Consider the following 14,063-nt stretch of genomic DNA (forward strand, 5'->3'; position numbering starts at 1 on the left):
AGAATGGACTAACTGATGAGCGTGTTGCACTCTGAAGGCAGGAGACCAGTTACAGGGTCTAGAGCCATGTGAGACTGGAGCGACCAGGCAAGGGGCGGAGCAGTGCGTTAAGGTGTTCGGCACTCTGGACGTACGTGAGAGTTTTATGACCCGTGAGGACCAGGAGAGGGTGTCCCGCCCCCTACAGCCCATGGCACCCCTCCTCTAGAGCCAGCTTGATCACCTGCAGCTCTCCAGGGCCGACAGGACCTCGTAGTTCACCTCAGGATGGGTTAAGCCTTATTTATTCAGGTTTAATGTAAACTTTTGTGTCGGCTCTGCCTCTCATCACTCCTGGTTGTGAGCCTGATGAAACAGGAAGTGGCTGCAAACCCCCCTCATGGGGATCTGAGAGGCAGAGCTCACCGGTGGATACTGGGGTGGTGGTGGTGGTGGGAAACATTTTGAAGATATGAATTAGGAATAGCAGGATTCCAAAACAGGAAGTGCAGCAGAATGAGCCAGGCAGCGCTATGGCTTTAGCATGCAGAATGAGCCAGGCAGCGCTATGGCTTTAGCATGCAGAATGAGCCAGGCAGCGCTATGGCTTTAGCATGCAGAATGAGCCAGGCAGCGCTATGGCTTTAGCATGCAGAATGAGCCAGGCAGTGCTACGGCTTTAGCATGCAGAATGAGCCAGGCAGTGCTATGGCTTTAGCATGCAGAAAGAGCCAGGCAGCGCTATGGCTTTAGCATGCAGAAAGAGCCAGGCAGAGCTATGGCTTTAGCATGCAGAAAGAGCCAGGCAGAGCTATGGCTTTAGCATGCAGAAAGAGCCAGGCAGAGCTATGGCTTTAGCATGCAGAAAGAGCCAGGCGGTGCTATAGCTTTAGCATGCAGAATGAGCCAGGCAGTGCTATGGCTTTGTTCAGGTTTGATCAGGTGTTGTGGAACTCCAAACAAACTCTTTATACCCTCATACCCCCATACCCTCATACCCTCATACCCTCCACACAGCCTCATTCAGACCCAGCTGAGCTCCACACAGCCTCATTCAGACTTCAGCCTGTGAATACATACTCACCCAGCACTTTATTACGCCGACTTACTCATATGATTATCCAATACATATTTTAAGAAGTAGATCAAGTGTTTGTCTCCTAACAGGGCCTCTTTCTCAGAACTCTAGTTTTCATGCATGCTACTAACTCTATTTTTTCTCAGCACACCTACTTGCAGTTACTTCAAGCTCTCAATATTCAAGAATATGATTATGATTACATATATAGGAGGATAGGCAGCATATATGCTCACTTAAGCAACAGATATACATGTCAATCATAAAAACAGGTTAAACGTAAAGACAACATTTCTCTTCAAGCACTATAGAATGTTTGTATTTACATTTCTAATAGACAATATTTTGTTTATGACGTGTTTTTGTTCATGACATTTGAAATACACCTGAGTTTAATGAACAGTCCTTTGACTTCTGCTGATGTTTACCAACAATCCCACATTGCTATTTTACACTTACAGACACCTTCAGTGGACAGATCCGCACAGTCCCCATAGTACTAAAGAAAGGAAACAGTCTCTCAGTGAAGGAGTGTTTAAAAATGTAGAGAGGAGTGTTGTCACTGGGGTCAGAGAATGACACCTTCCCCTTGTCCCAGTCCAGCTGCACTCTGACCCGCTGGAGTTTCCTCTGCACAGTGAGGGGTGTAGGTGGGGAGGTCATGGCTCTGTATTGCCCACTGGTCAGCTCTATACCCCACACTCCTCCTTCTGGGTTCAGAGTGAAGTCACCTTTTCTGCTGATGGACTCTTTAACCACACCCACCATCCAGGCCACACCCCCCACTTCTACATCCCAGCAGTGGCTTCCGGAGCTGAATTCCTCAGAGCCCAGCACACACAACCACCCATAATCAAATCTCTCTGGATTATCAGGAACCTGCATTCTTTTAGCACTGCGGCTCACACTGGTCAGATGCTCAGACAGTGAGAGTTCAGGATGTGCTGTGTTCGGGTCCAGAGTCACAGGAGCTGAAGGGACAGAGAATGAGACGTCAGCACTGATCTGCACAAAGGGAAACCGTCAGACACAATGGGCTCCTAATGATATAAACTGGGTTTCACAACAACAACATTATAGCCTCAGATACATGTGTGAGAGAAGCACCAGAACTAAAGGATATTAATATTTCATAAGTCACACATTGTATAATCCCTATAAGAGGGAGCAAAGCCTGTCAGTGCTTCTGTCCTTCCCCTTAAATACAGTATCACTCTTAAAGCAACATTGTATTATTGTTATGCCGGGGGGAACAGAGGAACCAAAAGCAGACAGGGGTGCAGAAACTGGCAAGTTTACTCGCAGGTGAAGGGGCAGACAGAGCGTAGTCACAAAACAGGCCAAGGTCAAAAACCAGGGGGTCAGTCCAACAATGCAGAGGTACAGATATCCACAACAACGAAAGAAGAGTCCAGGGAAGCAGGCAGGGGTCAAAACCGGAAATCCAATAAACAGGGGCAAGGACTCAGGAACAAGGGCAAGGATTCAGGAACAAGGGCAAGGATACAGGAACAAGGGGGCTAGAACTGGGGGGAAGGAATAAAGGGCTCGGGAACAGAAACAGGACAAGACAAACTAGCAGCGTGCAACTGAAAAGGACAGGTATAAATACACAGGGGAATGAGACAAACTAGGCGGGGCATGGGAGTGAGGGCGGTCTAACAAATAAACATCAGGTGAGACACATGAAAGGGTAATAGGACAATAACGAGGGGGAAACGAAAACGCAGACTGGATTCACAAAGACACACATGTAATACAAACGGCTCTGGACTAGGGAGTGGACAATTTGCAGAGCATCAGGAGATGCAGAGATACAGGTGCGAATACTTCGCTGAAACTAAGCAAGTAATCAGTGATAGAATAGGGAGGCGGAGTTACAGAACAGAATTGAAACTGGAGATGCGTTAGTAAGTTAGTTAAGTGATATAAATGACAAATACCCAAAACTAGTGTATGTTAGTTTGTTAGTTTGACAAACATATTAGTGTGTTAGTATAATTAGTACTGTACAATTTCTAAGTTAGTTGAGATTAGTATATTAGTGCTATGGACAAACATGAAATGGAGAGAAAGCAGGAAGTAAGGAATGCAATATTGGAAGGAAGGTTGAACCGTGGAACTACCATAAACACCCAAATAGTGAGATAGATCCCTGCCCCCAGTACTCACTGTATTGAACAGTCCCCAGCATCTTCTCCCACACTCTGTACTTCAGATTGCCCAGGTGCTTGGCCACATCAATCAGCGGTCCTGAGACCTTCTCTGGATCCCCCAGTGTGCACTGGGCTCTGCAATAATATTCAGGAGTCACTTGTGCTGTGGGCGTGGCTTCATTACCATAGAAGATTATCAGCAGCAACATCAGATCTTCATTCTGTAAGAAAATGGCTCCATCCCTCCCAGCATTCTGCCACACAGCCCCACTGAGAGACACACACTCACAGCCCCACTGAGAGACACACACTCACAGCCCCACTGAGAGACACACACTCACAGCCCCACTGAGAGACACACACTCACAGCCCCACTGAGAGACACACACTCACAGCCCCACTGAGAGACACACACTCACAGCCCCACTGAGAGACACACACTCACAGCCCCACTGAGAGAGACACACTCACACAGCCCTACCCCACTGAGAGACTCACAGGAGGATATTTATAATACAAGGAAATAGAGCATGTTCATTGAGCTTCATTACTTCATAGCAAACAAACAAATCACAGATCTGACACAAAACTAATTTTCTTTAACAGCAGAATATTCTGGCTTCATGAAACAAATAAATTAGATTAAAATATTTTCATTAATGACATACTTCTTTCCAGATCAAGCAGAGGATATTGTTTGAGTTTTCTATCCTGACGCTTTGACGTCTTCCGTGGTCTACCTGTTTGGCCTACCTGTTTTCCTTTTATAAAACTTCCCATTTTGTTCATACTTGCACCAAATTTTAGACACAGCTGACTGGGTACAACCCACATGTTCTGCTGCACTCAGTGTTGGATTTCCTTCTTGAAGGAGCTTCATAATCCTTTCCATTGTTTCAATTGACAGCTCTCTTCTTGGAGCCATGTTCCCCTTCAATTAGCCAAGTCCAACAGCTCGTTAAGGTCTGCAAACACTCCCTTTTAATGGCAGACTAATTTGCATATTCTGACTTGTGCCGGTATTTGTTTTAGAAATACAAATTACAAAGTGATTCCATAATTGTTTCCTCTACTTGATCTAGAAAAAAAATATCCTATTAATGAAAATAAATGCCTTTAATTTATTTGAGCTATGTTTCACCAAACCATGTTCAGCTGTTAAAAATGTTAAAAATGTTAAAAATTGTTTTGTGTCAGATCTGTGATTTGTTTATTTGCAATGAAGTAAAAAAGCTGGATGAACATCCTCTAAGTGCTGATTCCACAAAAAGGGTTGTACTGTAATATTTTGAATGTTCTTCCATAGTGAGTATTTAAGCTGTGGTAGAGAGAGGCATTTCTAACACATTCCACAGTACCTCACTGATAGAACACTACAGAGCTAATAAACTACTTTTGATATTTCATCTGATGAGAGTTTGTTTACCTGTTTTGTGTGTCCTTGTAGCTCTGAAATAAAGAGAGCGAATTAAAGATTTTTTCACATTTTTATACATGAACACCGGGACTTGAAACACAATAATCAAAACATTACACTATACATGTATCAAATCCCTAAACCATTTCTGCAAACATTAAGCACATTCTCTGTTTCCACTTAGATCACAATTCTAAATCACACTTTTTGCAAAACTTTACACACAATTCTCTACTTTCAGCACAATTCTCATTAATGTAATTTCTTGTATTCACATGGAAAGCACTACTATTCAAAATGCTAAAAACAAATGACCATCTGACAAATTACCTCCTCACCAGTTTAGACACTCGTCACATAAATCACAACTTACACATGAATAAAAGGGCCACAGATACGTAAATCACAACTTACACATGAATAAAAGGGCCACAGATACGTAAATCACAACTTACACATGAATAAAAGGGCCACAGATACATAAATCACAACTTACACATGAACAAAAGGGCCACAGATACGTAAATCACAACTTACACATGAATAAAAGGGCCACAGATACATATGCTCTGCTGTATTGGTGAACAGTAGATGCCAAAGCTGCAGTGAGAGTCAGAGTAAGAGATGGAGGAGGGGTAGGAGTTCTCCAACACCATGCCAACCCTGGACCCTACAATACTGCCCATCTGATCACCTTTTGGCCACCCTCCACAACATCATGACTCCACCAGCACAGATGAGCCAGAGCAGCCCACGTGGGTTATCATCTGGGACAACGTTAGTTTCCACCGGGCTGCTCTGGTCCACAACTGCTTCCTTGCCCACCCTGGATTTTCCAACATTTGTCTCCCACCATCTAATGGAAGAACGTTTCTCTGCATGGTGATGGAAAGTTTAGGACCAGAATCCACACAGAGATGCCCCTTCTAAAGGCAATGGAGGAGGTATGTGGTGGTGTTCCTACAGAAGCACTCCAAGGTTGGGTACCTCATGCCAGGAGATACCTTCCACTGCCTGGTCAGGGGAACATCACCTGTGATGTGGATGAGGTTCTGTGGCCACAAGCCACTGGCTGAGTGCCACTGTGTTGGAGTTCCACCCAGGGAACGAGAGGGTCGCCTCTCTGCGACTACGTGTCGCTGGAGGGAAAGCTCTGACTGTCATTTGTGCTTATGCACCAAACGGCAGTTCAGAGTATCCGGCCTTCTTGGAGTCACTGGGCGGCATCCTGGAAAGGGTGCCACCCAGAGACTCCATAGTTCTGCTGGGCGACTTCAACGCTCACGTGGGCAATGACGGAGAAACCTGGAGGGGGGTGATTGGGAGGAATGGCCTGCTTGATCTGAACCCAAGCGGTGTTTTGTTATTGGACTTCTGTGCTGGTCATGGATTGTCGATAACAAACACCATGTTCGAGCATAGGGTAGCTCATAAGTGTACTTGGTACCACAGCACCTTAGGCCAAAGATCGATGATCGACTTTGTGGTCGTATCATCAGACCTGCGGCCGTATGTCTTGGACACTCAGGTGAAGAGAGGAGCAGAGCTGTCAACTGATCACCACCTGGTGGTGAGTTGGATCAAGTGGCCAGGGAGACTGCCGGACAGACCTGGTAAACCCAAACGTGTAGTGAGGGTGAACTGGGAACGTCTGGCGGAGGCCCCTGTTAGTGAGGTCTTCAACTCCCACCTCCGGAGGAACTTCTCACGCATCCCGGGGGAAGCTGGGGACATGGAGTCCGAGTGGGCCATGTTCAAAGCCTCCATTGCAGAGGCGGCAAGCAGGAGCTGTGGCCAGAAGGTCATCGGTGCCTGTCGGGGCGGCAACCCAAGAACCCGCTGGTGGACACCAGCGGTGAGGGAGGCTGTCAAACTGAAGAAGGAGGTCTTTCGGGCTTGGCTGGCCCGGGGGTCCCCTGAAGCAGCAGACAGGTACCGGGTGGCCAGAAGGGCTGCGGCTTCGGCAGTCACTGAAGCAAAAACCTGGGTATGGGAGGAGTTCAGGGAGGCTATGGAGAAGGACTTTCGGTTGGCCTTGAGGAAGTTCTGACAAACCATCCGACGACTCAGAAAGGGAAAGCAGGGCTTGTCTCAGGCTGTTTTCAGCAGGGGAGGAGAACTGCTGACCCGGACTGGGAGCTCGGGGATGAGGAGCTCGGACATCCGGAGGGAGCTCGGAGTAGAGCCGCTGCTCCTTCGGGTCGAAAGGAGCCAATAGAGGTGGTTCGGGCATCTGATCAGGATGCCTCCCGGGCGCCTCCCTTTGGAGGTTTTCCGGGCTCGTCCAACTGGGCGGAGACCCCGAGGGAGACCCAGAGCCCGCTGGAGAGATTATATATCTCTCCTGGCCAGGGAACGCCTCGGGATCCCCCAGGAGGAGCTAGAATGCGTTGCTGGGGAGAGGGACGCCTGGAATACCCGGCTTTGCCTACTGCCACCACGACCCGACTCCGGATAAGCGGGTGATGATGGATGGTTTTGAGAACTTGAGGTATGGTTTCAGAAAGCTTGTGTTAAGAAAAAAACCCCAGAATTATCACTGTAGCGGAAACTCCATGAACACTGCGTTCGACACCACATTAATATCTTTAAATAACTTTTGATATGACATGACATAGAACAAGTGTAAAATGGTGTAGAAATATATTTATATAAGTTACATATACTATCGTGGACACCATGCATAAATATATATATATATATATCTATATATATATTTATATATATATATATATATATATATTAGCTTTAGGATTAGCTTTAAATAAATGTAATAAAAACCAAATCAGGTCGTAAAATATACAATCTATCAAAAATGTGTTGATATTGGCCCTTTACAGTACAATGGCATTCTTAATTGCATTAGCTTTGTAAATACCATATGAAATGTAATATAATATTTATTTATTTACTTACTTTCGGAAGACATTGTTACTGTGTATTAACCACAAACAAACACACACACACACACACATACACATATACACACCTACACACACACACACACATGAACACATACACACACACACACACACACACACACACACACACACAGGCTACGTCATCACTCACACACAAACACACACACAAACCCCATCCTCCTCCACCTCACATAAGCCTATAACACATTAATGTATGAACAATATAACTGTACAGTTGAACCCAGTCAAATGACAAACACAGCACAAGTTTGGTTAAATAAAACATCCAAGTGAATAATTATCACTATTTTGAGTAAAACCAGAAAAATACAGATGCAGGGACAAATAGGCCCAATATGCAGAATGTCCCCTTTAACACATGATGTCCACTACAGTAGACAGATGCTTTTTCAGTCACAGGAAAAGACAACCTTATTTAATTGAGAACCTTTTTTTACCTATCTGCATATCTTAGAAGAGATAAATTGGCATGACAGGCATTTGGCAGATGCTCTTATCCAGAGCGAAGTGCCGTTGATTAGACTAAGCAGGAGATAATCCTCACCTGGTGCAATGCAGGGTTAAGGGCCTTGCTCAAGGGCTCAATGGCTGTGCTGATCTTATCGTGGTTACACTGGGGATCGAACCACTGACCTCACGTGACCCAGGCATGTACCTTAACCACTACGCTACAGGCCGCCTGATTTAGCTCAGATTCATGGTGTTTCTCCACTTTCCTGGGCCATTTTCTTTTTTTTAAAGATATTTTTTAGGCCTTTTTCAGCTTTATTGGACAGTATATAGTATAGAGAGACAGGAAGAATGGGAGCGAGAGAGAGGGGAAGACATGCGACAAATGTCGGACGGTCGGATTCGAACCCTCGACGTCGCGGCTCGCAATGAGCATGCGGTCAGTGCTCTACAGGCTGCGCCACCGAGACACCCCTCCTGGGCCATTTTGAACATATGATGTCATAGCTCAAACAGACAATGATACATAAGGACAGGAATCATCACATCACATCACATTTTATTAAGACTCGAGAGGGTGCAACCACTGGTGGTTTGGGCATGTAAGTGTAGCATGGCTAGCTCAGCTAGTTCGCTAGTAAGCACGGATGGTGCAGTGAAAGCAAAGGCTGGTAGCAGGTTATCGCGACAACATTCCCCGATGACGTAACCCTCAAATTCAAAAGAACGTTGTTGCCCTTGGCTAGAGGCGAGTTCGTCTTTAGCTGACTGGTAACGCGTTCGTTCAACAAATAATTTGGACAAGTGAGAAGGCCGGGGTTCAAATCCCACCTCGGACTCAGGAAATTTCTCACCTGTTACATAAACACAAACTAAATTATGACAAATGGCTTCTAAATATCTGTCCACTGTAGTGGACACCATGCATGAAAGGGCTAACCCTGTTATACATATGTCCAGTGTGTGGATGTTGTATGAAAGGGTTAACACTGTTATACCAGTGTGTGGATGTTGTATGGAATGGTTATACATGTGTCCAGTGTGTGGATGTTGTATGGAAGGGTTATACATATGTCCAGTGTGTGGATGTTGTATGAAAGGGCTAACCCTGTTATACATGTGTCCAGTGTGTGGATGTTGTATGGAAGGGTTATACATGTGTCCAGTGTGTGGATGTTATATGAAAGGGCTAACCCTATTATACATGTGTCCAGTGTGTGGATGTTGTATGGAAGGGTTATACATGTGTCCAGTGTGTGGATGTTGTATGGAAGGGTTATACATGTGTCCAGTGTGTGGATGTTATATGAAAGGGCTAACCCTATTATACATGTGTCCAGTGTGTGGATGTTGTATGGAAGGGTTATACATGTGTCCAGTGTGTGGATGTTGTATGAAAGGGTTAACACTGTTATACCAGTGTGTGGATGTTCACTGATCTAAATTGGACAAAAACACTTTCCCTGCAAGACAATAATTCTCCTGCTGGATAAAGTTTTGAAGAGATTTAAGGAAATTTGCAAATTACATGAAAAGGTGGCTTAGAGAATATTATATTGTATAAATGAATGTACGTGTGAGCATTAACAGCAGTCTGTATATTTCCGGTACCAGTTCTGTCGAAAAGGCCGGCAATCTTACTGATCTGGGTAGACTAGCTCTGTGGCCCTTTGCGTGTGTGATCTCCATTGAGTCCCACAGACACAGAGTGAATAGGTCATACCTGCAGGAATGAGATGTCTTCAGCTCCCAGCTCCTGTTCTATGGCTCTGATCTGTTCTGAAAGGGATGATATCTTCTGTCATCTTCTCAATCTTCTCCTTCATCATCTGACTCTTCTGCTCCTCTTCCTCCCTCAGTGCAGTGATCCTGGCTGCCTCTTCATCTTTTAGGAACTGCTGAAGTTTCTCAAACTCCATCTTTATCTGTCTCTCTGTGCGCTGGGCCTGGCTCTGGAATAAACATTATTCACCATCATTTCAGCACAATCCAGTGCTGCATTTTCAACACTGTGATTTAAAGGCCTCAATACAATACCTTGATGTGCTCTGCTGTTTGATCACAGATTAGTTTCACTGCATTAAAGGCTCTTAGCTTTTTCTGCAGTGGAGCCAGTGCAGTCCTGAGTTTCCCCTGGAAAGAAATGACAGAGTCCACACTTTACTGAGGAAACAGACCGACAGTAAGCTTCACTACACAGACAGCACAAGAGCCCCTGCTCAGACAGAGGGGAGCCAGAATGGAGACTCCAGTCAGTTTGTGTAGAAACCATGTGTTAAGTGAGATATACAGTGGTGTGAAAAAGTGTTTCCTGATTTCTTTTTTTTTTGCATGTTTGTCACACTTAAATGTTTCAGATCATCAAACAAATTTAAATATTAGTCAAAGACAACACAAGTAAACACAAAATGCAGTTTTTAAATGAAGGTTTTTATTATTAAGGGAGAAAAAAAATCCAAACCTACATGGCCCTGTGTGAAAAAGTGATTGCCCCCCCCTGTTAAAACATAACTCAACTGTGGTTTATCAAACCTGAGTTCAATTTCTCTAGCCACACCCAGGCCTGATTACTGCCACACCTGTTCTCAATCAAGAAATCACTTAAATAGGACCTGCCTGACAAAGTGAAGTAGATCAAATGATCCTCAAAAGCTAGACATCATGCCGAGATCTAAAGAAATTCAGGAACAAATGAGAAAGAAAGTAATTGAGATCTATCAGTCTGGAAAAGGTTATAAAGCCATTTCTAAAGCTTTGGGACTCCAGCGAACCACAGTGAGAGCCATTATCCACAAATGGCAAAAACATGGAGCAGTGGTGAACCTTCCCAGGAGTGGCCGACCGACCAAAATTACCCCAAGAGCGCAGCGACAACTCATCCAAGAGGTCACAAAAGACCCCACAACAACATCCAAAGAACTGCAGGCCTCACTTGCCTCAGTTAAGGTCAGTGTTCATGACTCCACCATAAGAAAGAGACTGGGCAAAAATGGCCTGCATGGCAGAGTTCCAAGACAAAAACCACTGCTGAGCAAAAAGAACATTAAGGCTCGTCTCAATTTTGCCAGAAAACATCTTGATGTTCCCCAAGACTTTTGGGAAAATACTCTGTGGTCTGACGAGACAAAAGTTGAACTTTTTGGAAGGTGTGTGTCCCATTACATCTGGCGTAAAAGTAACACCACATTTCAGATAAAGACCATCATACCAACAGTAAACTATGGTGGTGGTAGTGTGATGGTCTGGAGCTGTTTTGCTGCTTCAGGACCTGGAAGACTTGCTGTGATAAATGGAACCATGAATTCTGCTGTCTACCAAAAAATCCTGAAGGAGAATGCCCGGCCATCTGTTCGTGACCTGAAACGAACAGATGCATCCTGCATCAGGACAATGATCCAAAACACACCAGCAAGTCCACCTCTGAATGGCTGAAGAAAAACAAAATGAAGACTTTGGAGTGGCCTAGTCAAAGTCCTGACCTGAATCCTATTGAGATGCTGTGGCATGACCTTAAAAAGGCGGTTCATGCTCGAAAACCCTCCAATGTGGCTGAATTACAACAATTCTGCAAAGATGAGTGGGCCAAAATTCCTCCAGGTTTAGGGGGCAATCACTTTTTCACACAGGGCCATGTAGGTTTGGATTTTTTTTCTCCCTTAATAATAAAAACCTTCATTTCAAAACTGCATTTTGTGTTTACTTGTGTTGTCTTTGACTAATATTTAAATTTGTTTGATGATCTGAAACATTTAAGTGTGACAAACATGCAAAAAAAAAAAAAGGGGGGGGGGCAAACACTTTTTCACACCACTGTACATATCTGTGCATTGCCTCCAATACAGGACAGATAATCAGGAATGACTACAGAAAATTACCACAAACTTTCTGTCTAAGGGTCAGAATTTCCAAGAATGTGTAAATGAAATAGTTCCAAGTTTAATGTGGTGTTTAGTCTCTTTATGACACAGTGACCTGCCCTGTAAGGCCACATACGTACACTCAGTGAGCACTTTATTAGGTATTTATTAGACTTGTTTCTTAGACTTCTGCTGCTGTAGCCTATCCAGTTAGAGGTTTGATGCGTTGTGTGTTCATAGATGCTCTTCTGCATACCACTGTTGTTATGTCTGTTAGATTTGTTATTTGTGTATATTTATTATTTGTCTGGTCCTCTGTTTAGTTATTCATATTTCATTGCATTCGTCTTCCCCTGTGATGTCTGTGTTAATGTTTTTTGAGCCTGAGTCAGTCCCCTGTCTGTGTGCTTCACTATTACACTAGGACTCGGAACTATACTGTCCTCTCAGGTCCTCTTTGCACTTGTTCTTGTGTTTAATTTGCACTTTGTTGTACGTCGCTCTGGATAAGAGCGTCTGCTAAATGCCATGCAATGTAATGTAATGTAATGAAATATTACCTCTCACGTATCATATACGAAGAGTTAATTTGCAAAAACGGATAAAAGCCTCTCTTACAACGAATAAACAAACTGTTTGATTGATGCTACCTGGAGTGCCCAAAAAATATGATTTAGGATGATAAATATAAACGGAGATGTAAAATAATCCCTCAAATATGTAGACGAATTGTTAAACAATACTTCATGTTATTAAATGTATTCTCATAAATAATGAACAGTCGGACAAATTGCGCTGCACTGATGCCGTTTACAATGCGTCAGTCGGGCAGATACGAGCATAGTTTCATATATTGTTATCATATTCATATATTATGTTTTAAAATGTGTTTATTGTTAAAAAAATTTGTTAGTTTTATCTCTTAATTTTGTAACTGTGTTTTCAATGGTGCTAGACAAATAACGTGTATTATTATTATTATTATTATTATTATCATCGTCATCATCACATTCGTTGTGCAGAACTGTTCGTCATTTACAATCAATCAGGATAATTCCCACACCTGTAGCTTTTCAGAGGCAATCAAATGGCTGAAATCCCTTTTCTTGGCCTTCTTTTCAGCGTTTGCCATTGTCGTCTTCGTGAAATGCATATTCATTAGGGGTGTTTCACTGCCTATTTATAGGCAACTGTGGGCGGGACATGAAGCTGGCAAAGTTGCGCCACACTTAGAGTTGATTGTGATTTATAAAGGAAAACTGGCGTGGGACGTGCGTATGCACTGTTTTATAAATCGGAATTTTTTTTTGCGTACGCACGTCCTGGGTTTCATGCTTACGCAACCTTTTGACGTGAATCCTAAGCACAGTTTTATAAATGAGGCCCCTGGTCAGAATGATGCACTTACTCTCCTAAAAACTATTAACATAGATTTTGTACAGTACTAAATTATATTAACCCACTAATTGTCTGTCTAACTAACTAACAGTCACTAGTTTTAGGTAGTTTTGTAATTATGTTTTTTTATTTTTTATTTTTTTTAGAGAGAAAGAGCGAGAGAGAGAGTGGAGGAAGAAAACAGTATGAAGCCTTTGAGCCTATTTCTGGCACAGACATTTTTTGTTTTCAGTTAAGCTTTTGATAAGCTTTACCAAGGTATCAGTAGATGACAGTTTCAAGGCCCTAGTGTTGGCATTTCAGGCTGCTAAGGGGACTGCCCCACCTTACATACAATCCCTGATAACTCCCTACTCCCCAGCTAGACCACTCCGGTCTGCCAGCTCTGGTCGCCGTACGGTTCCCTCTCTACGTGCACCTGGCGGTCGAGCTGCACGTTCACGCCTGTTTTCCGTTCTGGTTCCTCAGTGGTGGAATGACTTGCCTACCACTGTCAGAACAGCAGAATCCCTCCCCCTATTTCGACGCAGACTCAAAACCCACCTTTTCAAACTCTACCTTAGTCCTCCCTCCTGATTTCCCCCGCCCCCCTTTCTGATATCCCTATCCTTGTCTAACCCCCCCCCCCAAAAAAAAAAAAAAAAAATGCACTTAGGATGACAACTATGTTTAGAACAGCATTTCATGTATATTTTGCTAGTTTCTGGATGTGATGCTTTGACTTATGGTAGAACCTATGCACTTGTAAGTCGCTTTGGATTAAAAGCGTCTGCCAAATGACTAAAA

The 14,063-nt window shown here is 43.8% G+C and overlaps 1 protein-coding gene across 1 annotated transcript in view; it reads right to left on the minus strand.

Annotated features, from left to right (window-relative positions):
- Positions 1 to 1,074: 1,074 nt before the first annotated feature.
- The window catches only part of LOC133128313 (E3 ubiquitin-protein ligase TRIM35-like), a 39,694-nt gene continuing 26,705 nt past the window's right edge, over positions 1,075 to 14,063 (minus strand). The window contains exons 4-6 of the mRNA XM_061241703.1: positions 4,640 to 4,662; positions 3,230 to 3,348; positions 1,075 to 2,028 (exon numbers count right to left, since the gene is read on the minus strand). Of these exons, the coding sequence (XP_061097687.1) occupies positions 1,502 to 2,028; positions 3,230 to 3,348; positions 4,640 to 4,662 (669 nt within the window). The 3' untranslated portion in view covers positions 1,075 to 1,501. The remainder of the gene's footprint in view (positions 2,029 to 3,229; positions 3,349 to 4,639; positions 4,663 to 14,063) is intronic.

Source organism: Conger conger, chromosome 5 (assembly GCF_963514075.1).
Source record: "Conger conger chromosome 5, fConCon1.1, whole genome shotgun sequence".
NCBI lineage: Eukaryota > Metazoa > Chordata > Actinopteri > Anguilliformes > Congridae > Conger > Conger conger.